This window comes from Gavialis gangeticus, unplaced genomic scaffold (genome assembly GCF_001723915.1).
Source record: "Gavialis gangeticus isolate Ggan-Ray unplaced genomic scaffold, GavGan_comp1, whole genome shotgun sequence".
NCBI lineage: Eukaryota > Metazoa > Chordata > Crocodylia > Gavialidae > Gavialis > Gavialis gangeticus.
Genome location: NW_017728992.1, coordinates 44,725,388 through 44,753,021, shown reverse-complemented (window position 1 = coordinate 44,753,021; position 27,634 = coordinate 44,725,388). Strand labels below are relative to the sequence as shown.

Below are 27,634 nucleotides of genomic sequence, written 5' to 3'. Positions count from 1 at the left end.
CTGGAATCTGCCATCCAGTGCAAGGTGGCAAATGCCTGCAGCCAGGAGGCAGCCCTGGACTTCAGGAAGGTGGACTTCAATGAGGTAAGGAGAATAGTTGGGGAGGGAGGAATTCCTGCTTAGCAGGGAGTGGTGAGGGGAGGGGAAAAGCAGCCCACAGTCTCTGAAGCTGCAGTCAGAGCAGAGGGGCGAGGCCAGCCCCACCCAGCCAGAGAGCATGCTGGGGGAGTCTGGTTTATCTTAAATCAGCAGGGGATCTGGGACAGACATTGTATAAACCAGTTTGAGCCAAATCAGTTAAATCGGTACTACATTCAACCAGATTTATCTCAAACCAGTTTCAGCCAAACTGGTTGATGTGCACTGAACATCTGTTCCGTTACAGGTTTAAACCAGTTTCTGATCACTTAAAGTGGTTTATGTGTAATAGCTGTCCCTAGCCATAGTCAGAAAGTTCCTCTTAAATTTCGTGTGCTGTAGCTTGAAGCCATTGCTCCTAGTTCTGTCCCCAACTGGCACAAAGAAAATCCCATCTCTGTCTTCTCTGTAATTGCCCTTCTGGTATCTGAAGACTGTTATGAAATTCCCCTCAGTCTTCTCTTGTCCAGTCTAAATAACCCTAGTTCTTTGATCCTTACCTCCTAAGTTTTGCTTTCCAGGCCCCTAATCATTTTTGCCACTCTGCCTTGGATTCTTTTCACACATACCCCCCCCCCCCCAAATTTGGATACTGTACTTCAGGTGAGACCTCACTATTGATGAACAGAGTGGAAGATTCACTTTCCTTGATTTACACATGACACTCCTGTTAATACAGCCCAGTACAGTGTTAGTCTTTTTTCACAATAAGAGCACACTGTTGGTTTATATTTAGCTTATGATCTACAATAAACCCGAGGGTTCTTCTCTGAAGTACTGCAACTTAGCCAAGCATTTTTTTTTTAAAACCCTCTACTGAAAACTTCATTCAGTGTGGAAGAACACATACCATGGGGGATACTTCTTCCTTAAAAATATCACCTAGTGCAAGCACAGAAGTGCCCTATACCTTCCCAGTGTCCATGACTAGTGTGTTAGTGCTGCTGCCTGACCCAACATTTGGGGGTTCTAGTCCCAAGTTGGGCACTGACTTACTGAGCAACCCTGAGAAGTACATGACCTTGCATGATGTAGAAAAAAGAGTGCCATCCAAAGGGTAGCAAAAAGAAATAACTTTTCTTGGTCAGCAGTTCAGATACCATCTAAACCATACCCAAGACAGCTGAAGGAAGAAATAAGACATATGAAGTTTTCTGTAATAATCATTGAGAGGGGTAAAAAAAAACCAAAAGAAGAACAGGCTTTGTAAACAGAGCTGTTACATGTTTCTGATGGTCTGTAGCTTCTTGTTTCTTTAGTCCCTTAAATTTTTTAAATACAAAAGACAAAATAAGCCAGAATTAGATGCAATCCACCACATCTAAACACTCATTCTTTTGGAAGGCATCACCAACAAAAAGACATAACTTATGTCACAGGCTAGGGAGAGAGAACAACTTAAAACCCCTACAGTTATGGTTCTGTCTGGGATACAGATACTTAGTTTGCTACCTTGGCTAGGAGATACTTCCATGTGAGTAACAACCCTTCAGTGAAGCGATACAAATTGGTGGCAAATGTTTTCAGTAAGTAGCCCAGCTGTTACCTCCAATTAGAAATGCTGCCACTCAGAAAGCCTCATCAAAGGAGTTTTGTGCCCACTTACAGGATGTGAGGAATGCTTAAAGGAGCTCTCTGAAACCAGCTAATGGCTGATGAGGGAAGCAGTCTCTCTCTGGAGCTGTTTGAGTTACTAGAGGTTCTCTAAACAAGAGTACACATTGATCCTGTATTTGTTATTTGACAGTTAAGAAAATTGATCACTAATATTAAGTCTTATCTAGTGAAGGTAGGGAAAGCTAAGGTGATTTTCTAGACTCATCCACTAAGAACCCTAGTGTTTTGCTAATTAGGACCTTTGAGAAGTGACTGAGAAAGCATTAGCAATCCTTACCTGCCTATGATATCACATAGCCATTTTGCTATGCATTGGGCTGACCACTATGGCATCTTACACAGGTAAACATGCAATCAAAAACCAACTCTTGGTATGGCAAAACAGGAGGAAGAGGGGGTAAAAAAGACAAGCAGAGAGACTCACAAGATATTGCAGAACATCTGAAAATTAACTGGTGCCAAACTCACTGGTGGTATAATTATAGGCAGTGAACTGCAGCTTCATGTAATCAATTAAATTGATAACACAATTAGCCCTTTGCTTACCAATCCTTTTCCCTCAGGTGCTATTTCTAACTTTTCAAGCCCCTAAGATGCCTCCAGACTGTGACCATATAAAAAATAAAAGTCACCTGCCATAGAAATCTCTTCCCCACTCAAAGGTGGCATTTGCAAGTCTTAAGAACAGAGTGGTTGAGCTTCTTGAAACTGCTTCTCACAGGGTCTTTTTTCTGAGTCCTCACAGCTGAAATGCAACAGAAAAAAAAAGACCAGCAAGTTTTGGTGCTAATTAAATAAGCCCTTTTCAGCAATCTGGTGGTTTGGCATATTTAGGTGCTACCCAAGAAGTGAGCTATACCGATGAGCAATCATAAGCCAGCTACAAAATAGCCTGAGAAAGAGAGGATTCTGAAATGCCAGGGAAATATTGCTTTAGTAGGTAACATCCTGTTTTCAGTGCAATATCAAGATGTCACATTAAACCAATCCAGTTTTGGCTACTTTGAGAATTTCCCATATTTTATGGAAACCTAGTATGCCCTACCTCAAAACAGTCTGAATGTCACAGAAATGTCATAAATGTCTTTAAATAATTGCCCCTGTCCCACACTAAAGGTTTTATATTACCCCTGTGTGACAATGCTTTTGACTGGGAAGGACCAAAATTCTCTGTCAGGCCAAATGTTTGACTAGGTTAAATGGTGATGTGGAGTCTTTGCTAAAGGAACGGGTATAATTATTCCATAAACTTCCATCCAGAAGCTCTCCTGGTTCTTATCTGATCCATCACTGGTAACAAATTTGATAATTGTTTCTTTACTAATATGGGTAATAGGTCTAATTCTGTGAACTTCCTCAGCCAGATGCTGAACACCTCAAATACTATTTAGCCAAATAATTTGTGAATATAAATGGCAAAGCCTTGGGTAGTCTGACTGTAGAGGTCAGAGCTTGGGTCATTAAAGGAAGCTTGTGCAAAGTCTGTCTATCCCTATGTGGCCTAGCTCTATCAATATTATTGGTATTGGCATTTTATTTTACAGTAGGGAAAAATGTTTGTGATGTTAGCAGGTCTAAACCTTTCCTTCCCACACATTCAAGTCAAATTCACAAATTACCGATCTGGTACAACAGAAGCACCATTGAGAGCAGTGGTCTTTTTGGATCCTGAAAACCCTAAACTTCTAAAAATTCTGAGTCACTGAATAAGCTTGTAGCACCTCTGTGTATTATAATTAGTTCCAGTACTTTGGGCCATGCCCTGTACTCACTGCACTCAATGTGAAAACATTATTTAATCTAGAGCCTAATTCAAAATCCATGGGAGGCAATGGGAGTCTCCCTCATCTTCAGTGAGCTTTTATAAGAGGCCTTTAAATGGTGGAAGATGAGTGTCTATTGTGCCCAGATTTGCCAGGTGGACCTTCAACTCCCACTGAGGTCAAGTGGGGTTGTGGGTGTTCTGTGCCTTGCAGGCTCTGGCCCAGATTTTCTGTATATCTTTCCACTCTTTAGTCTAAGTACAAGAAGGCTTAACTCTCAAATGAATACCTGCTGTATGCAGGAGATGTGAGTGAGTCACACTTGATGAAGTGATTTCTTTTTTCCTTTTTTTGGATGTGGAGGTTCCAGCAGAGGAATTTGGAAATATCCAGTTCCTCTCCAAAACTTTCATTAAAACAGCCAATAAAGCAGTCTCTGGAAACTTTAGAAGACCGTTAAAGGGGGAAAAAATCAAATTAAAATTCAGTTTTATTGAAAACATGGGCAGGTTTGAAAATATTCAGAAAATTAAAATTAATTTGAAAATAATTAAAACTAAAGAGAAGCCTAGTTTGTGCTTCTAAGTTCTGGGTAATACTAAAGTAGTAATAAAAAGTGCAAAGGAACTTTACTGTGAACAGGTGTTTGAAATAATTAGTGGAGAAAAAAGGTTTGACTGCTAATTAATGAAGAATGATGAATGTCTCTTGTTGGGGTTTTTTTCTGCAGTCAACATATTTTTAACCACATATACTTAGTGAACACATTTAAACATTGTGTATTTGCTTTACAGGCACATACAGGGAGCTAAGCTTTATTTTATACACATTTATTTTACTTTCACTGGTGGTGCATGTGTGTGTATATGTATGTATGCACATATTTATTAGGGTTTCTAACTAAAAGAACTTGTATCCTTTGGCAAACATCTGTCTTGGCAATTGTCATTACTCTGTAGTGCTGCAGAGGTTCTAATATTTCCAAAAGGAGTCCACCAGGGCAGGGCTGAGGGTTCCCAAAGCTGAGACACAATAACAGTCTTCATGAAACATTTTTGGTTGTACGCTAGAGTCTACTGACATGGCTTCCTGCACTGACACAGAGACCCACTGATTTAATGGTGCACAGCCTGGCCATGTGGCTCCATCCTAGGTTATCCCAATTCAAAATCAGAGCATAAGTACTATACTACCCAACTTTGTTTTGTCACTTAACATCTGCAGCATTTGGGATCATTATTGTAAATGCTCTAAAAATAAATTTCATAAGGGAGGAAGAAGAAAGTCTTTCTAATTTTAAAAAGCACATCTGGCCTTGTGATTATTTGTGAAAAGTTCTCTTGGCCTCTATGCCAACTTCTTGTATTAGCTTGCTCTGGGAGGTCTGACGAGCCACCCTGAGAACAATGCTCTATTTGTATAAATCAGTGTAGCTCTGCTGAAGTGATTAGCATCCTGAGCACACTGTGGAACTGATAACGGATGGGCAATTGGCTCCTGTTTTAACCCAACCACAGTTTAAAAATTAATTGGATACTTCATATTGTCCATTTAAAACCCAGTCCTAAAGTGCTCAGCCAAAATGCCTGTTGACTTCAAACAAGAACTTTCCAGTCTGGGAAAAGCCGACTATGTAGTAAAAGTGCTGTGCTCAGCATTATATATGAAAAAGCAATTCTTACCTATTATAAGCCAGTGTCATTGGCAGATCACAATTTCTGACTTTTCCCTCTTTCCTGTAAAACTTGCACATTTTGCTTTTGCTCTCATATTTCCATTGGGGAGGGCAGCAGATAAATTGAATTAAATAAATGAATAAATTCCTGTTTGTCCAGTCAGCCCAATTTAAGGCTTATTCACTTCTCATGCCAATCTTTCTTCTGAATGCAGATTAGGTCATTCATTTGATATGCTCCCTGTCTGTGTAAGGTTAAAATCTGCTCTTAACATAATAAAGAGTTGGACTTTTCAGTTACTACAAAGTGTGCTGATTTATAGAAAAAAGAGAGCTCTACTGGGCAGTCACTAGAGACCCCCAGCAATAAAGAGATCTCCCTAGCAGTAGAGACCTAATCAAAGGGTCATTGAAGTCTGTGGCAAGACTCTCACTGATTTAAGTGGGCTTTAGATCACTGTGCTGGCTGAGGGAGGCTTTGAAACTCTCTTTACGGAAGTAACACCTTTTTGTACCTCATGGTATGAATATGAAGATAATATTTATTTTTGGAGTCTCAGAAAGAAAGGTAAGGTCAGGTGCATTAAATTCAACCAACACAAAAAGCTTGGAGTAAGAATTAGTATTTATTCTATAATAGTTTGCATACATGATTGCTATATGTTTTTCACAAATAATACATACCATTGATACAAGTGTTAACTACAAAAAATGTTGTCCAAGAACAAGCTTATACATTACACAAGCATACACACATTTTGTATTCCTAGCACTGTTACACCATTCCTCTAATTTTAAATATTTGCTGTCAGACACACAAACATGAGTGCTACTTCATCTACATGTGATCAATTGCATGTTTAGCGACTTCAACAGTATAGCTTCACAACGTATTTACAAAGCGATACCTTGATGCAGTTTTAAATAGGTAGTTAGTTGCTGATCTATAAGCCTTCATGGAAGGTGAAATCGACTGTCTAATGTCCCTAAATGGATTCATGCAATGTTATTCGCATTCCCACTAGACATAATTGCAACTATATATTGACGATAAACATGATGTGTAAAGATGCAACATCTCTTTTGGAAGGCAGGAAGAATGAGCTATTTTAACGGCATTTGGAACATAAGTAAGCATTTATAACTGGTGTAAGCATGACTTAAAGGAAACTTGCTTTCATTTTGCTCACTGTCGTGTTCTGAAAGTTCACAAGGTCAGAAGTAGCTATGCGGCCATGTAATTTTGTTTTCAGATTTCTATTGTCTGAACATTGCTAATGATGCTAATGTTTCTCAATGGCATCTGTTGGTGGGAGCCAGTCTGCTGAAAAAAGCCATAATTAATTGGCGATACAAACAGTAGGAGAGATGGTATAATTTCTAGACTGTTACATTGCTGGTATCACTATCAGAAAAATGCATGTACTGGTTAAACATTAGGATGATTTTTTTTTAATATTAGGCAGCAGAGTTTTTTTCCCCTTTGATCACTAAACAGTTCTCAGGGCGCAGAAACTAGTTTCACCTCTAATACTAGGCTCCAATACTGCTTGTGTCATAAAAGATAGACCAAATACTTCTTTCGCTGTGACCATGGAATAGGATTGGTGTTATTCTGTGTGTCCTGTAGAAAGCAGAATTGAGGCCAATGTCTCAGCTCAGTGACGTACAGCACGCACCTTTTGAAAACATCTGACTTGTGTGAATTTTAATAAATAACTTTAGCTTCAGATGCAATATTTAGATTATCATATGGTCTCAAACCATCTGTCATGTAAGGATGTGCTTCTTTTTATATATAACTTTGCGTACGTTGTTTGTAGTAAAACTCACTTACCCATAACTTCCATAGTATTCAACATGCATAACAAATTGAAAAGCTACCCATATCTTATTTAGAGGACTGAGTATGTTTTATATCTCAGATCAATTAATTCTGATCTCAGTGTTTCATCCTGGGCAAGTCACTTCATCTCTCTGTTTTATTTGCAAAAATTAATCCTAACTCTTATGGGCATTCCAAGATTTACTTAGGTGGTTTTTGCAACATGGTGCCTAAACAGGCGAAGTGTGGATGCTCCAAGAACAGTATCTTCTGAGATATTGAGTACCTCTTCTAAGCATCTGAGAGCCTTCACTCCCCATTGACTTCCTATTGAACATCACTTCAAAAACATTGTAATGAAATATTTGCAGATTTCCTCTCATGAACAAAAAGTTATTATTTTTCTTTACACAATCTAACAGAGAGGTTGTACATAAGTCTTAGGCTCAAAGCCTCAGTTTGTGTAAATCACTGTACTTCACGATCTGGCCCATAACTTTTCTGCGCCAAGAAAAATATGGTCATATTTATAGTTGGATACTGCATCTTGACACCTTTTTCCTTCTTACCCACTTACTGATGCTTCTGTTTCACTCTGTTCTCTGGTTGCAGTTGCAGCCATCTCTGCCTATCTGTGAATATACAGCTGAACATGGTAGCCATAGCTAATAAAGTGCCCTTCACACCCAAACCTTCTCTCAGTTACAGTAATTCACAGTTTTCCAATCAAATCTTTACAGCAATACACAGCAAGAAATATCAGTAAGCAAACACACTCATTCACTCAACTTGCTTTTGAAAATTAATGTTCATAACCTAGTAGAAAATCCATAATGATTTGTTAAAATAATAATTGAATATAGCAATCTGTAGCTGCTATACATGGTACATAATATTTAAAAAAAACAGAACAAAAACAAAACAAAACATCATGCTGTTCAAAGTGCAATGAGACAGAATTATGCTTTCCAAAACTCTACTAATGCAGCTATGTGTCAAGTATTTTTTTTTTACTAAAATTACAATGATCAGAGTACAAATAAATACCATTTGAGACTTTTTTTTAGCAAGCATACTAACATAAGCACTAAGTTACTTAAGCCATTTGTTGCTAACAATAATGAAAAGTATTGATAATAACTATGTACAGGTAGCCTTTCTCCTCATCATCTTATACTCCACTACAGAAACAAAATCAATATGATAACCAGGAACAATAATGCTTGCTGTTATGTTTCTTGCACTTTCTCGCTAATATCTTTGTTGCAAGTATTACACTTGCATTAGATTTTAGGAACCAGACAATACCATTTCACCATACCAAATGACATCTTGCTAAAATCCATCAGATGTTAACAGCCTGGGCTATCTCGTATCTTTAACCAGTGATGCAGATGCATTGGTAACAATGCAAGAATGAGAAATGTAAAGAGAGAGACTAGCATGGGTAAAGTTTTAGCTGACCCTTATCTTATATCTGAGTGAAAGCCAAGTCCCTCTAGTATAGTAATAGATCCATACTGGATCTGGCCCTGTATAGATGCATTAATGAAGGAGAGAATTCCTCTAAGATGAGACTAAAGTCAACCCTAATTCTTGTGTCTATGACGTCCAAAGAAAACTTAGGGCTGACGTTGACAGATGTGCTAGAATCCCCAAAGTGGGTGGGGATCTTGGGGTCCCATGGCTTTAGTGGTAGCCAGTGGAAGTATATAGCCACATGTGTGAAAACACAGGTGTGTACTTGTGTGTGTGGGGGTACCAATATACTGCATCCGATAAAAGAGTGTAGTGGAGACCATGTTCTCTTAGAACATGGCTGACTTGGTGCAATTTATTTTCAACCCTTCTAACATGGGTTTATTTCTTAAAAGGCATCATCAAGCTCTTACTTATTACTCCAGTATTCATAAGTTCTTCATTTCCCACAAACATCAGATACCATCAGTTCAACTTAATATTTACATAGATAGTAGTTCTAAGACTATAGGCACACAGTTATTTTAGTATAGTTATCAAGATTCAAAATTACATGCAACTTTTGCTTATACATCTAAAGAACATTAAGGTAAAGAAAGACATGTTACTGGCACTGAAATGTGTAGCAAAATCTTATTATTCCAATTTTAGCCTGCTGTTTTCAGTATCATCACTGAGTTGTTTATGCAAGCAGCTAACAATATCAGGTCATCAGGATATTGGCATATCATATAAGTTCCAACTTTACAGAAAGGTGTTCTGTAGTTATCACACTTTGGGAAACACCATCGAGAATGGTGATTAAAGCAAGCAGCTTGCTGCACCCTTTGAAAGATCACATCCTAGTTCCCTTGCTCAGATTTAATCAGTTCTTTCCCAGACCCATTTCCACTGATGATAGTGCAAGTTTATCTGTGTTAGAAGTGGGGATAAAGATGGAGACTGTGTGTATGACCTTGGACTTTGAACAGGAGGTAAGAAAGGGAGAGTGCTTTCTCTGCTTTCCTAAGAGTTTCCTTCATTTGGTCTGATAATGCTATATGCATGTGAGTAAATGCAATAGTCAATACAATACAATAGCATTCATTAGAAGCCCTAGTCTGCAGCATTCTCTCAGGTGAGCAATACTCTTCATTTGCTGGCAGAACTCAAAATACGTAACAAAATGGCTTCACAACTTTAAACAGAACTGGAGTTGTGTGACTGTCAGTCAGTGATATCACATCTGTGATGTCCAATGAATATAAAGCATTAGACTCTCTTCTTTATATTTTACATTGAATGGACAAATGTATGACAAACATCTTATTGGGTGGGGATTATTGCCATTCAAATGCTGTTAACTTGGGCTGTCTCTGATGCCTTCAAGGGTCACAAACATTCCCAGTCCCCTTTGTGAGCTGTGAAGCACAATGAAGACATAAGAAAACTTGTTGAAAATTGTCGTCAAGTTTCAAAATCCAGTCCCCCCAGTCTAGGTTGTGATTGAGGACTGATTTTCCTCTCATTAATTTTACACTAATACCATTTCATTGACTTCACTAGAATTATAATGGTCACATTGGCGTAAGTCCAAAGTAATGGAAGAAAAATAATTCTCTGTTGAAGTAAAGGGTGTAACTGGATGTATGCTCATGCATCCAATCTGTGAGCAGATTGGAAAGTGTCTGGCACTGAGTGACAAAAATGATAAGGAGCCTGGGAAGCAAGACTTATTGAGGAAAGGCTGAAAGAATTAGGGTTATTTAATTAGGAGAAGAACAGATGAAGCCGGGACTTGATAATAGTTTTCAAATACCTGAAGGGTGATTATAGAGAGGATGGAGATGGGATTGTCTCCGTGGCCATAGGGGACAGGATTACAAACAATGGCCTCAAGCTGCAGCAGAGGAAATTTAGGTTGGAGATTAGGAGGAATTTTCTGACTATGAGGGTGGTCAAACATGGAACAGGCTACCTTGGGAGGTGGTAGAATCTCTGTCCTTGGAAATTTTCACAAGCAGGTTATACACACACTTGGCTGGGATGGTTTAGTGAGGTACTGGGGCAGTTTCCCCTATCAATCTCCCCCCAGTTACATTGCTGGTTACATGCTAGAAAAAGATAAAGGTAATACTTTAGTCAGCCTGCTCAAAAGAGATGTCAAAACACAGAGACAGCTTTGTTTTCATTTCACTGTTATTAGCTTAGTATAGCTTTAACTTTGGTGACTTAATCCTTATTCATACTAGTGTGAGAGGAGAATTAGATCTTGAATCTCCAGTATTGAAGTGACTGCTAGTCTTTTTTGTTTTTTTGCAAAGCATTTTTAGGGTTCAATTTCAAATCAACCTCAGTTACAATTGCAATGAAATAATATTCTGCTTGCTGGGCTGAGATGAGAAAGAGCTATAAAAGCTTTAATCTCCCAAAAATCTCAAATAGGTAATTCAGGAAAGCAAGACAAGACAAGAGTTAATATAATTCTAAATCCGCACTAGGATAGTGATCTCAGGCATGAAATACATGGTGACTGAGCAGAAACACCTTTCTGTGAACTTTGATAGCAGCATGTCTCTTCTGAAAGTTGAATCAAGCAGCAGCAGCTCAGTAATGCTGGGACTTATCCTGCAGCTAAAGTGGTATTGGTCCACTTAGTAAAAGCCTCAAGTCATCACGGGGAGTGGAAGCACCAGAACTGCTGATATTTCCAAAACTCTTAGCAGCAGTAACCACACAGCAGCTTTTCTGCAACATAAAACCAGAATCAAGTTAATTCAGCAATATACTTTTTGTAATTATTTGGTTAAATTCCCCGGGAAAACCACAAGCTGGTTTCTTTGTCTGCAAGGAAGACAGCACCATGCAGAATCTTTTTGCTTACAAAGGGCACTTCTTCCCCACCACTGCTCACTGTGTAAAACATCATTTGATGCTTTTTGCAACATAAAAAAGGGAAAAGCCTGTTTTTTACTGGAGAAATGATACAGGGGGATTTTCATGAAATGTAACAACTCTCTTATTTTGCCCCTATTGTCATGATGACGCTTTTAAAATAAATTAGTGTGTAAATATATTACTATGAATTCAATAAGGCAATCTAAATGTATGAACAATACTGTGAGCTGATGGGCAAAACCAAAACATGAACACAACTATGAATCCACTGACAGAGTAAACAGAAACTGATATTCATTTAGGGGGAAAAACTCCAAGCCCCATCTATTCCTTGCAGGTTAGATTATAGCCAAGTTATAATTTTACAAAGTTTGAAAAAGTTTGTTATGCACTGCATTCCTTCTTTTAATGGATTAGCCATCAGTAATCCAGATTATCTCACACTTGAATTTCCCTGAAAGTTAATTGCAAGAAACAGTCTATTTCTTGCAGTAATGCTTGTTTTTCAATGTGCATTTGTTGCCCAGCTACTAGCCCTTAAATGAACATATAGGAGAAAACATCAGTCATCAATCCTTATGGACTGGTAAAACATTATGAAAAATACAAAATTGGTAATAGGTCCAAAACCTCATCTGCTTTTAACTGACATATATTCAGTGAGGTGAGGATTAATGCTGAGGATATAGGACAAACAAGGTCCCATATTTTTCTTCCAAACTTAGGTGTGGCTGCATTAACATACATTGAAATCATGTGTCTTTGGTAGTGAATGCAAGTGATGATAAAGGTAAATTAGCCTGTCCTGAGCTTTGTATTGCTGTGGCTAGACATCTTCCTATACCCCAGGTACCTTGTTTAAAGTTAGTTTAGATATCTCAGTATGATATAGCGCAACACAGCATTATAGACAGATCCCAAATCATAGTAGACTATTCCTACTTGACATTTTCAATCTCTGATTGATGATCATTTTTTAAATCAAAACATGGCCAGCAAAACCACACACATCAATTATTCCATAACTTTGACTCTGTTTTAGCATGTGGATGATGTTGATAAAAAAAATCCCCATGTAGTGAAAAGTGGTACCTTTTTTATTTTGCTATTTGTGGTGCAAAGCTAAAATGAAATGGTTATTATGGTGTATGTCTTCTCTGGCTCATCTCATGACCCACAATTGGTCTTCCTCAGATGTGCCTCAAAAGTCCTTTGCATTGGTTCCCATGGTGCTTCAAAAGAGACACCAGTTCCTGTGGTGAGGTGCTGTGGGAATTGCTGCGGTGGTTTAGGGGGTGGGGGCGGGAGAGGACATCCTGCCATCTGAGGTAGACAGATTTCAAAGCAGATGAGCAAATAGGCTGCAGCCAAAGACTGGAGACAGAGAATGAGAGCAGACTTATGTCGCCCTCACCCCTTGGGGAGAGCTGACCAACCCAGTCTGAGAACCACTAATGGAGTGTTTGTTAATTAAAGGGCATAGATAGTAATACAGGCAAAAGGAATGAGAGAGAGATGGCTTGTAAGAACCATCCTGTTTGCTTACAGGATCCTCAAGAACATGGAACAACTTCATTTTAGGGCCAGGTTCAGTGTAGCCTCAGATACAACAGCTTGGTTCTACTGAAGCCATACTGATTTATGCTGGTGTACCTCTCATTTTTTTATTGCTATTTTTCTAAAGAAATAACAGTGCAACCTCATTTTTATCCCTCTTTAAACCAAGCTTGTTCTATAAGAACCCAAAACTTTTCAGTGTTGAACAGTTACTGAGTAAACTCTTGCATCATCTCTAGCCCATGAGAGTTTTCTCATGGAATTCTATTCAGTCAGGATTTGACCCACTGGATTTGCTGCTTACGTACAATTTTATATGTAGTCAAAGGCTTCCCCATCATTTACCCCCTGTTTCTCATGGTTGCAACAGACTTGCCCTACTGATTATGCCAGTATTTTCCAGGTGATGGTGACACTGCTTTTCAGAGTTGTGCCGGGGGTTATGTTAGTGTGCTGACGGTATGAACAGTGATATGTTTTGGTTCTCCACAGATACCACAGATACAGCTTGCGGTATTTACTACTGAGGGGAAAACTAAGACATGAGACAAACCTTTCATTTGGCTGCCCTCTCAGAAAGGTCATTGATCCATGGGTGCTTGAGACTCTGAGCTGCACATAGCCTTCTCCTAGAGGAGGGGGAAAACCAGTGAAAGCATTAGTTGAAGGTCCACCTCTTCTTAACTCTGCTTAATGTAAAGGCAAAGCACTGCAACATCAGTAGTTTAAATAAAAGGACTTTTTAAAGCAGTGCAAGCACAGACACAGAATGCATAGGCAAGAGCTTCCTTGGAATGCACACGGCTTTCCTGCCATATGACTGGCAGTGGAACTTATTCAGTCACATAGCATCCCATGCTTTCTGAAGCATGTGCCAAAACAGCCTGCTTTCCCAGATCCTTGCTACCAGAGGATCATGGGGAAGTATACTAGGGCAGTGCTTCTCAACCTTGTTTGACTCAAGGCACTTCTTGGAAAATGCCAGCTCTTAGCTTCCACTCATTTCTTGACTACGGATAAACAATAGAGAAGTTCTGTTGAAAAGAATTCAGAAAGGCCAGAACAGATCAGAGTGTTTTTGACATTATAGATCCTTTTTTGAAAAATCTGGGCTTATCTTTTGAATCATGTGTAGGTGTTTGCACACTTAACAGTGTTAATATTGTGCAGGGCCCTTAAAAGGATCTTATCATAGAATCGTAGAAAATTAAGGGTGGAAGGGACCTCAGGAGGTCTTTTAGTCCAAACCTCTGCTCAAAGCAGGACCGTCCTGAACTATATCATCCCAGCCAAGGCTTTGTCTACCCAGGTCTTAAAAACCTCTAAGAATGGAGATTACACAATCACTCTGGATAACCCATTCCAGTGCTTCACCATCTTCCTAGTGAGAGAGTTTTTCCTAATATCTAACCTTGCTGCAACTTGAGACTGTTGCTCCTTGTTCTGTTATCTGCCACCACTGAGAACAGTTTAGTTGCATCCTCTTTGGAACCACCTTTCAGGTAGCTGAAGGCTGCTATTAAATCCCCCTCCCAGTCTTCCCTTTCCAAACTAAACAAGCCCAGTTCTGTCAGCCTCTCCTCATAAGTCATGTTCCCCAGCCCTATAACCACTTTTGTTGCTCTCCACTGGACTCTCCAAATTGTCCACACCCTTTCTATAGTGGGGGCCCAAAACTGGACACAGTACTCCTGATGTGGCCACATCAGTGTCAAATAAAGGTGAATAATCACTTCCCTTGATCTGCTGGCAATGCTCCCACAGCCCAGTCTGCTGTTAGCCTTCTTGGTGACAAAGGCACACTGTTGGCTTGTATGCAGCTTATTGTCCACTGTAACCCCCAGGTCCTTTTCTGCAGAGCTGCTGCTTAGCCAGTCAGTCCCCAGCCTGCTCTGGTGCATGGGATTGTTCTGTCCTAAGTGCAAGACTTTACACTTGTCCTTATTGAACCTCATGAGATTTCTTTTGGTCCAATTCTCCAATTTGTTTAGGTCTCTCTGAATCCTAGCCCTATTCTCTAGCATATTATCTACTACTCTACCCAGAGTGGTGTCATCCACAAACTTCCTGAGGGTGCTTTCCTTCCCATCTTCCAGACTGTTGATAAAGATATTGAATAAAACTGGCCCTGGGACCGATTCCTGGCAAACTACACTTGATACTGACTCCCAACTAGACACTGAGCCATTGATTACTGCCCTTTGAGCACAACAATCCAGTCAGTTTTCTATCCACCTTGCAGTCCATTCATCCAACCTGTACTTCTTTAGCTTGCCTGCAAGAATGTTGTGGGAGACTATATCAAAAGCCTTGCTAAAGTCAAAATATATCAAGTCCACTGTTCTCCCCACATCCACAGCACCAGTCGTCTCATCGTAGAAGGCAATCAGGTTGGTCAGGCATGATTTGCCCTTGGTGAATCCATGCTGACTGTTCCTCACCACCTTCTTCTCCTCCAAATGCTTAGAAATGGATTCTTAGAGGACCTGCTGCATCATTTTTCCAGGGACTGAAGTGAGGCTGACCAATCTGTAGTTGCCCAGATACTCCTTCTTCCCTTTCTTAAAGATGGGCACAATATTTGCCCTTTTCCAGTCATCTGGGACCTGTCCCAATTGCCACAGGCTTTCAAATATAATGGCCAGAGGCTCTTCAGTCACACTGGCCAATTCCCTAAGCACCCTCAGGCGCATTGCAGCCAGCCCCATGGACTTGTGCAAGTCCAGCTTTTCTAAATAGCCCCTAGCCTGTTCTTTCACCTCTGTCAACTGCTCACCTCCTCCCCACTGGGCTGGCTGTCTCCAAGGACACTGCAGTTGGGGGAAGCGGGAGTGGGGAACAAAAAGCCATTTAAATTAAAAAATGTGGACTGCTTGGGATTCTAGGAAGTAAAAATGGTGTGAGTTGGGTAGGGAGGCACGCCATTTAACAGGAGTTGACGCAAGAATCTGGGTAATTCCTTTGTGTGCTCGAAAACTGGAAGAATGTGGCTTTGCACACCCCAGCGATTCACACTCTTTTGTGTACTGTCTGTTATTTTGGTAACAAATGGATCTACTGAGCAACATACAGTAACCAGTACTTCTTCACACAGGCATACAAAGCCATTGAACATGCACGAATACGCAAACCTGAAATAAAAAAGCAAAGCAAACAAATGCCAATGACAGGGCATGCTCAGTGGATGGGCAGATAAACATATATCCGGGTATGATTTGCACTGGGTTTGGATACTAATGCAAATTACACTGGGGCCAGGAAAAAAACACATATGTAGGTATTCTGATTAATTTATGCTGCTAGAATATCACCCTTGATTCCTTTAGGGGTTATTCTCCAATGGGTTGGGTGAAGTTACTCAGTTTAAGGATTTATGTCATCTCTCCACTATTTTCTTACACCAAAATAATGACAATTATACCAGGATAAAAAGTTTTGTCTGACCATGCCTTCAAAAATAGAAGAGAATCTTAGAAGAACAACAAAATGAAGCAACAAAAAAGGCACCAGCAAAGAACAAGAAAATTCAGACTCAAGGACCTGATTTTGGAGTCTGCAGTGAAGTTTGTGGTTCAATAACCAAGGATGTTTTAAGGCAGAGGTTGCACTCATTCTCCAGCTAAGAGAAGGAGAGAATGTTAGTAAGTGGTGCATCTAAGACCTTACAGTTCAATAGTTTTCACGGATGACGCTTGCTGCCCACCCTTTTGGCAACGGTGGTTGCTGATATATGATAACTGGGAGTGTTAAGTCTGGTGCTATAATAATAGTACATTACCACTATCTCAGAACACCAGTATGTATGAAATTTAACAGAGGACACCAGTGAAATTAACTTATTATAGTCTACTTGGGCATAAATCAGTGGTTCCCAACCTTTTTATTCTGCAACCCACTGCTGGGAGTGGAGTGTGGCGGTGGCCTAGGGGCAGCTCCCGGCACGGGGAGCAGCTTGCCTTTTGTGTGTATTGCCGCCGGCATTGCCCCCACAACCCTTGTTTGGGTTGCAACCCAGGGTTGGGAACTGCTGGCATAAATAATCACAGTGATTGGAACTGTCACTGAGTCTGGTAGTGTAAGTGACGGAACATTTCTAATGTATTGCAGTATAATGAATGTTCATTTGAAAGGCATGGAACTACAGGATTTGAGTACCATTTTTCCTTGATGAGAAGCTTTGAGATGAAATCTTTGGCATCTTCAGAGACTTCTTGAAATTCCTCTTCTTCAAACTCCCAATTACAAGCCAGGATATTGTTGAGAGTCTCGTTGTCATCGTCACCCAGAAAAGGAGACAAGCCACTGAGCCTGAAGTAAATACACACGGAATATAAAATAAACCGTAATCCAAATCTGTACAACTATGCTATCTAGCTAGCTGATTTAAAGCAGTTAAATACTTGTCTGATTCCTCCTCCTCAGCCATGTTCTTTGTTATTCTATCTGGCATTGTTTCATTGTAAATGGTTGTACTTTTATCATCTCACCATGTACTGTTGCCCAAGAAGGACTGCTCCTAAGAGATACAGTACTGAATATCTCCTACATGATGATGAATGTGCTCACAAATTACCCAGCATTTAGGATGCTAGGCAAGATTAGGCCTTGACCCATAATACCTTTGTTGCACTTGAATAAAACAGTTCTCCAAGGAAAGATTATTATGTATATTGGAAGAGCAAGAAATCGCTCTATGATCTGCATAGCAATTCTCTTCTCTGGGTTGTGGATTCCTATTGCAAGTCCTGATCTCATTTAGCATTCAGAATTTCTACCCATGTTAATGGAAATTCCTCACACAGAGTGAGCATAAGATGTTCTCTAGAACTGTACAATGTGACAGAACTGAAAGGCAAATTGGAGTTTTCCATGAATTAGCCTTCAGAAGAGGATTGGAATTTTCAACACAGGTGCAGCTTTTGTGAATATTCGTGTTACACAATCAACTTTTGAAAGTTGATACAAATTAGAGAAGAAACAGTCTGTATGGTAGAGATGCAAGTATTACTTACAGCATATAGGCAATGACTCCTACACTCCACATGTCCGTGGGAAAGGAGACAAAGTCATAGTTCACAACTTCAGGTGCAAGGAATTCTGGAGTTCCAAAGTTCACTTTAAGTTTTTCTCTTGGTTGATATCTAGGTAATGAAATGTTGAGAGAAAATAGTAATTCTGTCTCTAACTCAGTTTCTATCACTGATGCCTAGAGCTTAATAGGATTCAGAAAACAACTGGACATATGGATGGAAAACAAGGATGGTAATTGTTACAAACAAACAAATGTTTAGCAAGCTGTAAAACTTCAGGGTACAAACCATTCTCTACACAAATAGGGTTTAGGAACAAAATTGGGTCTCTCAGATCCATGGGGCCAATGATCCAGCCCACATATAATGTCTTCAGGTCATTATAATAATTAATATTAGTATATGTTATTGATAATTGCCCACTACTGGTATCTTGCACCTTCTTTTAAAATATCTAGTACTGGAGGCAGATTTGGAGACAGGATACTAGACTAGACAGACCACTGGTTATGTCTATTCTATCTATGGCAGTGTTCAGATATGCATATAAGAACATAAGAAATGCCATACTGGGTCAGACTGATGTTCCATCTAGCCCAGTATCCTGTCCCCAACAGCAGCAGACATGATATATTATTCAAACATGATCAAACATTGAAATGTTATTAATTTTATGTTCATGTTAAAATACACTTATCCCTAAGGATGATTATTTAAAATGGCCTGCATCTGCCTTGTTTCAAAGGCAGTAGAAGGCTGTAATGGATCAGACTGAGCCTTGCAAAGACATGTAATGCTTTTGATGTTTCATAATTTGTTTATTATACATAGCAGGCTTACATGTACGTACCTTCTGGCCAATCCAAAATCAATAATTTTTATTTGATAAGTAGCTCGATTCACACATAAGATATTCTCAGGCTGTCAGGAGAAAAGAGGAAACTTGCATGAGGAATGAAAGTGCAAACTGGGCTTTTGGAGTACTACACTAGGATGAAAAAAATCCCACTGCAAAACATAAAGTCAGCCTCTCAGCTTTGGACAGGTTTCTCTTTATGGAGATTCTCATTTGCAATCGTATGGTATTAGAGGCTGTAGCAGGCTGCACCAACACTACTTTTTTCTTCTCCACAGCTTTTCTGTTTGACATAATGCAGCAGTTTAGATAAAGAACTCATTAGCAGAGGTTGGGAAGCTTCCACAGTAAGATTCAGGATGTTGGCTTTGTGACTTTATAGCCCTTCATGAGCTAACGCTGGATTTTTTAAAAATGATTTTGCTATGCTTTTGAAGTTTATCTTTTAGCTCTACATTTCATTGCTGTTCTGGGAACAACTGTGACACCCAACTTAGATACATTACATTAGTCACATCAGTTTGTCGCTCAATTCAGATATTTACCAAAAGGTTAGACTTGCAAGCTAAAATCCCTCTAGATTTCAACAGGGTTAAGTTCAGCTCTCTTTTTCACTGGCATAAATGCATTAGCTTCAATAGAATTACTGTGGGCTTAGAGCAACTGAGCAGAATTTGGCTTGCTGTCTTTCAAGTGTAAAGTTCTAAATTGTAGTCTTATGTTTCCTTCCAAGCAAATTTATAGCTACCCTGTCTTGTTGCTCGTTCAGTCCTGTTTGAAAGAAAACAGCCCTAAACACTTAAACCATTAGTAAGCCTTTGTCGCCATCACAAATTCACTTTGCATTTTGGATTTTGAAAAACCATATGTCCTGTACTGGAGTTTTGGAGGCCCTGATGAGCCACTTCCATTTTACAGGCTTCCTGCCATAAACTCATTAGTCATAGACAGCAAGACTGTATGGAATTGCCATTGATGGCCATTATGTAACTGGAGGGGTTTCTGCTGAGAACTCCCTGAATGTAACTGTGCCTCTTTTCCAGCATTCCTAACTCTACGCCAAAACTGAGCAGCTCCAAGAAAAGAATTTAAAGCTGCAAAAAGGCCTCACCCTTGTCTGGCCATAAAACGTTTTATGCCTAAAAAGGGCAGTCTGACTGTCTTACTAACAGTTTTTGCTGCTTTATTGTGGCAGATGTCTGTGTGCTTATAGTGCAATCAAATAAATCCTGCAGAGGATTCCTGGGGTGCACATTTCATGCTGCCTGGCCCTGACCTTGGGCATGCCTGGAGTGGAGACCCCATGGCAAGTTCACCCAGCTTGCAGAGGTATGCCCCAAGGCTGTTGTTTCACAGGGTCAGGCCCCTGAAGCCCCAGAAGCAGCAGAGGCCAGACCCTATGGGGTATTGGCAACAACCACACCTGCCAAACGGATTAGCTGTAAGGGGACAACAGTTTCTCAGTTGTCTCAGTTTCCTTATTGGTAAACACTATTACTTCTCATTTTATCAATGTCATTGAGAAATAATGTGAATTAATTCATGTTTGTATAGTGCCTTGAGATCCACAGATGAAAGATGATAAAGAGACATTATTGTAGCTGCTGACTTGCTGCAAAAGTCCTCCTCAGAAAGCTCATACTAGTGTGACCTGCCCCTGATTCTGATCTCATTTACGCTGGAATGATTCAACTGGAGTCAATGCAATTACAATAAATGTACACAGATTTGAAAGAGATGAGAGATCGCAGTATGGCTCATTATCATCTATGTTGTGGGAGTCTATAGAGCCCCAGTAGCCTTCATTAAGGAAAGTGCATTTCTATGGTAGAGGCCAAGTAATCAAGTTTTGTACCTTTAAATCTAAATGAAGAATGTACATCTGATGCATGTGCTGAATGCCTTCGCAGATCTGTTTTATGAATGAGATAGTATCCGGTTCTGTCAGATTGCAGTTTTCATCAATAATTCGGTCAAATAATTCTCCTCCTTCCACGCTGCAAAGAGAAAAATAGTAGAACAGTGAGTGAGTCCAAGCTGGCTTTCAGGGAATCTACCTGCTTTGATCCACCTAACTGACATCAGTCCCAAGTCTAGGCTTGATTCTCTGCTGCGTTCATGGCCATGTCTACAAGCTAATCTTTCTGTGCTCAAGTATGCTGTGTTGCTCTGGATGGACTGCTTTTTGAATCAGATGCAGTGTAGCCAGATCTTGAACTGTTTCAGGTGGGCTAGTTGATGCCACTGATTGACAGCACCAATTACCTTGCCACCCGGGGGACATGACTACACTGCTAACATATCCAAAAGAATCTCACAAGGGGGTAGTACAGTGTGCTTGAGGATACCACTCTGGAGCATGGTTAGTTTGCAGTGGAGACAGAAGTGCAATGACATGGGTGGGTACCCAGGGCAGCTGCTATCTGCATAGGCAGCGGTGATTTCCAGTTACCCTCGCATGGCTGGCATGGTTGTGTGGTTGCAACAGCAGCCATTTTTCCTGTCCTCTCTCCCACCAAAGTCAGTGCCCAAAGCAGCTACTCTGGTTGCCCCACCTTAGTTATGTTACTGTTTGTCCTATGCTACTTTAAGCCAGGGAAATCAATGAAGTCATATTAGTCTCATGTGGTGGAGAATCAATGCCCTGAATAGAGATCCAAGCTTCCCCAGGATCCTCCAGGTTCTGGGTCCTATGTCATATTACATGGGAGCTTGTATTTGTTCCTTGTTTTAACTGTACTATATATGAAGTATGCAAGCCAAATCCAGAGGTGAACCTAAGGCTGAGGAAGCTAAGACATGTCAAAGTCAATATAATGTACATGTTGTCCCAACCTCCTCCATGTGCATGATACAACAGCTTTAGCTTCCTCTAAGACAATCCGCTCCAGATTCTCCTGTGCCTTGAGGCTGATTTGTGTCTAACCCCACCTCTAAGCTGGCTGTAATGACCATTAAGTCAGCCTAGGCACCCAATGCAAGGGTACTGCTCAGCAGTAAAGGGTTGGCTTTATTTCTTGCTCCATTGCAAGGCTCCTTTTTATTTGCCTCACATAAACTGGAGATTTTCCAAGAGGTCTGTTTCATGGATGACAGAATAACACCTAATGGAAATTACAGAGGCTACATCACATGACTGTCATCTAAATACTCTCTCTGTGGAGTATCAGGCAATGGTGTAATGGGTAGACATGTCTTAAATCATCAGGAGAGTGGAGCACTGTTCAAAAAATTAGCAAATGTATACTATGGAAAACCGTTTCTTAAATCCTATTCCTGTGACTTGTGAGATATTTCATATGTCCTTTCTACCTCAGAGAAGCTCCATCTCTAGTTTCACTGAAAATGTATGTGGAAAACTGAAATCTTGAGACAAGGTACAAGGTCAGAAAGAGAGGGAAAGAGACACATACTATTCCATGACCAGCACAATGTCGTTTTTGGATTCGAAGGCATCATACAGCTGGATAAGGTTCACGTGGTTCAGCTGGTTCATGACATTGATTTCATTCTTAACCTCATCCTGTGAAAAGTAAGGAATATATTATACCTGTGGCATTTATAAAACAGAGCTAACAAATTGGGGTAAGGTCAATGCTTGAATTGGAGTGATGTGGATAAGTACATCATACTTATATTCTCACTACTGCCCCATGTCCACCAACCCTGGCATTTTTTCTCTGGCTGTTCCTGCCACCAGAAGAATCTTTACAGATTTATAGATTTTGGAAGCCAGAAGAGAAGAATATTAGATCATCTGGTTTGATTTCCTGTATAACACAAGCCAAATATAGGATACTCAGTGAGGAGAGGAAGCTTTGGGTGCCACTGGCAGTCACCTCACACTAGTGTGGGGAATGGGGAAAGGCAGGCACCATCAGTGACACTGTGGCAGGCAGTAATAGCCTTTGTGCCATGAATACAAGACTCAGAAGTGCCATACATAGGTCAAGACAAATCCCTCTCAACTCTTGTGAACTGGCAGATAGACCCCAGACTATCTTTGCTATCAAAATCCAGAAAAATGAATACCCCTATTTGCATTGCTTTACTGAGGGAATGTGCTAAGTTGAAAGCTGGTAAACACTCTTACTTTTTAAAATGTTGCTAATAAGATTGATAGGGGGTGGGGGTGTTGAAGATACGAACAAGGAGAATTAAAAAAAAATACAGAAAAAATGAAAGAAAAGGTTGGTGATGGCATAATTTCAAGGAAATAGACAAGCTAACTGTAACCTAGTCCATCAAACAGAGATGATGGCTTGTGGACCATGCAGTCAGTGCACGTATTTTAGTAGGTTAGAGCATTGTGCTAATAATACTGACATTGCAGGTTTGATCACAGGTTGGAATAAGGTGATCTCTTGAAGTCCCTTCCAGCCTGACTTCTCTGTTTGGAGCCCTGAGTGGGGACATATTGGAGAAGGAAATGTTCACATTACAGGATACTTACCTTTTCCTTAGAACCTCTGGCTTTTATAATTTTTGCTGCTAACTGGAGACCAGTTGCCTTTTCTTCACATTTGTGCACATGACCAAATCTCCCTCTAAGGAAAAAAAAAGAAAACCCTCAGCTTGCAATTAGAGCTTGCATTTAGCATGTAGTGTGAATTTTATATACTTAAAGTTATCACTTGGCCTAGGTAGGTGGCTCCTAATGAACCTTCCACATTCCATTTCAATCTTTGGATCATTATCTGATTTTAGAAATAACACTTGCTACATTTAAGTATATGAAGCTCACACACAGTTTTTATTTAGGAACTTCTTTATATTATTTGACTCAGTAACATTCACTCCATAATTATGAACCCATACAAAGCCCCAAGCCAGTGTATTCAAAACAGCTGCTTACGTAAGGGGAACAATTTCACCCTAAATACCAAATTTCTCTCATATAACATGTTCCCAAATATAACATGTACCCTATTTTTAGAAGACCCCAAGAAGGGGAAAAAAATTACTTTGGAGTACAGGTAAGCTGGGGTCTCTGGGGTTGGGAGCTGTGCACTGGGTTTGGGGGCTGTTGGCTGTATTGGGGCTAGGGACTGCACACTGAGGCTGCAGCCATGCACTGGGACTGGGGGTTGCACGATGTGGCAGGGGCCACACACCATGGCCTCATCCAGTACACTGGAGCTGGGGCTCTCTGATAGGACCCAATCCAGCATGTTGGCTTTGGGGCTGCACTCTGGCTCCTGAGCCATTTGCCAGGTCTAGAGGCATGTGCTGGGTAAGACATGGCACACATCCAGCCATGGATCATGCCCCCCTCCTCCCCCCGTGCTGTCCTGATCTACTGTGTAGTTGGAGAAGGAGGCTCTCCACGGGTTTGGAAATTTGGTGGCAGGGGGGAAGAGGGAAGGTGAGAGTGATAACAGCATGAACTGCCATGGGTTCCAGGTGCCACTGCTCTTTCCCCCTTGCCCCCCTCTGCCCCCCCAAAAATTTCTGGACCTGTGGACAGCCCTTTTCCTTGTATCCCAGTTTTCCCAACTGGTTTTTGGGGAAAATACAGGTTATATGTGAGAAAATATGGTATGCTATTCCTCCTCTAAATGAATACATTCTTGTTGTTTCCTGCTATAAATTATCTTTAAAAATTGAAATATATTTGTGTTACATCATCTTGAGATACTCTTTCAGTTTAGGAGGCAATAGATAAAGGCAGAACCTGCTGTTCTAAACCAATATAGTGAAAAGTCCAAAATATTGCATTATCATTACTGTAATGACTGGATTTTATTGAACAACGTTGATAAACGGCAATAAAATATATACACTATATTGTACTGATCTCATCCACTGGATGCCAGGACAATGCAAAACACCCTTCCCTGAGATCCGTCTAGTGAAAAATGGCTATATGACCCTGTTTCTTGCATGCCGCTGGCTGAGGTAAAGTTCTGCTGATAGCGTTCATTCCACTTACTGTCCAAGAATGTCCTTCTTGTTGACATAATAATAACTGCTGATCCCTGCCCTTTTTGCTGAGACGATTCGATGATCAAATGGTGCTGGAAGATTTTGGCTATCATCTACGAAACACAAGACAGGCAGATGGTATGATAGTACTGACAGGAAAACCACTTGGGAACAAGATAGTTAAGGATTTAATGTACTGACCACAAATTTTCATTCAAAGTCACATCTTCTGCTGGGCTCAGGAGAAAATCTTGTTACTGAATGCAGCCTGAATGAATCTGATGTTCTCAGAAGGGATGCTACATCAGGAATTAAGAGAAGGGGAGCCCTTCTTTTCCAAAATGGCACAGGTACATTTAAATATATATACAGATGCAGCCCCTGGGTATCAGCTAGTCAATTGTTATCAAACTGAACCTCCTGGCCGTCATGGTCAACCCCCAAATCAGTACTCCATTACATCAGTGTAGAGGCTATAATTCCCATCCTGCACTTTCTTGCTGTGGTTCTTTTCTCTCTGAGGCCTCCTACAGCCTCCCATCTCATGGAGAAGTTGTACTTCAGTGAGGAATCATTTGTTTTGCTAAGGTACTGCTGATTTCTGCACCTATTAATATTTTTGTCTTTTGAAGTGTTAGACGTTGTAATTTAAAGATGCTCCCTAACTAATAAGATTATAGAGGCTGGGAACTGGGAGATGGCTCCTGAGTCAGATTACTTAGTTAGTGAGAGGCAGGGTCTGCAGAAGTTGTCAACTGCTCCACAATAAAGTTCATTGTTGTTACTTCTTATTCATTGTATGCCTGCTTATTGAACCCACTGATCACTACATATTCCACATCATGGGTTGGGAGCTTCTTTTCTTAGCACAAGGTGGAGGAGGGCATGTAACCTCGGCAACACTATTTTAAAGCTACAGAGGGTTGGGGTCACCACACACACTCAGTTATAGATGCCACTGGTAGCTGCTGCCACTTTTTAAAAGGCCAGTAAGAATCACTATGACCTTCTCTAGACCCATCTACGCCATTTGCCTGCCTTCACCATACATGATGAAGAGTGCCTCCAACCACTAGCTTCTGAATTATGCAATATTTAATACTGTCTTCCATGGCATTTGTGTTTAAAGGCAAGATTTATGGCTTGTCAGCATTAGGGAGTTTTGCACTGGCATAGCTTCCTATGCGCAAATCCATGTAGCAGAGGCACAGCTGGTTGGTTCTGCTCCCTGGGTAGCAGTGGTGCCACAGGGTCAACAGCTGCAGGCAGGCTGCTGGTAACCCTGGCCATGCCAGCAGTTCAAAGGCTGCTCTTTCTGTGCCACCCTCCCCACGACGTTGGTGTATAGGGCTGGTGCCCTGGTTGTTTTTTTGTAGTTACTCTACTGCTACACAGTCGCATTTAGAGTTTCCAACTGAAATCAGACTCCAGGACATCTAAAATCATGGTAAGTGCCCTGAAACTCCTTCATTTAAAAGTAAAAGCGGAAAGAGGCACAGAGTAAAGTCACACAGAGTAAACACTAGTGTTGAGTTGCACTCAGTGTCCTATCCATTGCACCTCACTTCCTGACTTGTGTAATAATTCCTATTCTGACCATAATTTGTCTTTAGCCTGTAATTTGTCTTTAGATTTTCATTCCATGCCCACATTGTTTTTCAGTTGATTGATTTTTCCTGGGAATGACCTTTGGCTGACCAAGGTGACAAATACTTCTTTGACTAGTAAGGAAGGCCAGAGTGGCAACATTTCTATATGATCTCTGTGGTTTGGAATGCTGGCTCTCCTTTGTGTGGAACTTGTTGAGCAATTTTAAAACTGTTCATTACTTCAGTGAAAATGATTAAAAATAAAAAACAAAAACAAAAAAATCCATGACAGCGTGCAGCTGGCTAAAACACTTTTGCCCATTAAGGTAATAATGGATTGTCCCTATTTACAAAAAAGTCCAGTTTTCCAGGACACCAGCTGTGTACCTAGATTTTTAAAAACATGTTAGTAACCTATATGGCCAGTGAATTAGTTCATGGTCAAGGAACTGTGAAAAGCCAGGTCTCTTGGAATCCTGGCATCTATTTTGTATTCTGCGGTGGTTAAACGGCAGGCCTCTATAGTCCCTTGCATTTTATCAGGTCCTATAGAAATGCCAAGGGACTTTCTTACCATTTGGGAAGGATTTGACTACAAACTTCAAGAAATCCACATTAAAAATGATAACAGCACGAGACAGGTTTGCAAAAGAGATTGCTAAGCCCATAAAATGTTAGCATCTCTTGGCTAGGATGTTTTAATTTAATAGGTTTAAGGATGGATGGGACCAGTATGATCATCAGTCTGATCCAATGTCAAATTTTACTCAAAAGTGCATGTGAAATACTAAGCCTGGAAACTGGCTTCATCCTGTGAGATTCCCTGATTTTTTACCCTTTTTTGTTTACAGAGATCCTGTCCCTTGCTCATACAAGGAACTTCTTCCAGTTTTAAAAGAATTGCTGTAAGGAGTTAAGTATGCTTCAAGCTTAAGATTTTATGAACACTGCAATATTATATGATCTAAACATCTTTCAGTTTATTTTGGAATGTTATTGTATGATAATGCATTTTTTTTAAAGCACAGGATTCATTTGTTCTTCCATTCTTTCAGACACATATGTGTGTATGTGTATATATTTATATATGTAATTTTAAGTCTTTCAGATCATCTGTTCATTTACATATGCATTAATCAGGCCCTGAAATTATAAACCAGCAGTCCAGGTCTGGAAACTTGTCTCTCCCTTGTGAGCACTCCATTATTGAGATCAAGGGCACTACTTGTGTAGGTGCTCAATGACATCAAAAAAGGTTCTATGTAGGAGTTAATATAATCTAATTTAAAAGCTTCAGTTGTTC

The 27,634-nt window shown here is 40.3% G+C and overlaps 1 protein-coding gene across 1 annotated transcript in view; it reads right to left on the bottom strand.

Annotated features, from left to right (window-relative positions):
- Positions 1–10,784: 10,784 nt before the first annotated feature.
- Positions 10,785–27,634, bottom strand: part of MYLK4 (myosin light chain kinase family member 4) — a 106,136-nt gene continuing 89,286 nt past the window's right edge. The window contains exons 6-15 of the mRNA XM_019521861.1: positions 24,750–24,855; positions 23,271–23,364; positions 22,231–22,340; positions 20,673–20,814; positions 18,812–18,882; positions 17,944–18,072; positions 17,087–17,239; positions 16,472–16,550; positions 13,485–13,560; positions 10,785–11,224 (exon numbers count right to left, since the gene is read on the bottom strand). Coding sequence (XP_019377406.1) covers positions 13,513–13,560; positions 16,472–16,550; positions 17,087–17,239; positions 17,944–18,072; positions 18,812–18,882; positions 20,673–20,814; positions 22,231–22,340; positions 23,271–23,364; positions 24,750–24,855 — 932 coding nt within the window. The 3' untranslated portion in view covers positions 10,785–11,224; positions 13,485–13,512. The remainder of the gene's footprint in view (positions 11,225–13,484; positions 13,561–16,471; positions 16,551–17,086; positions 17,240–17,943; positions 18,073–18,811; positions 18,883–20,672; positions 20,815–22,230; positions 22,341–23,270; positions 23,365–24,749; positions 24,856–27,634) is intronic.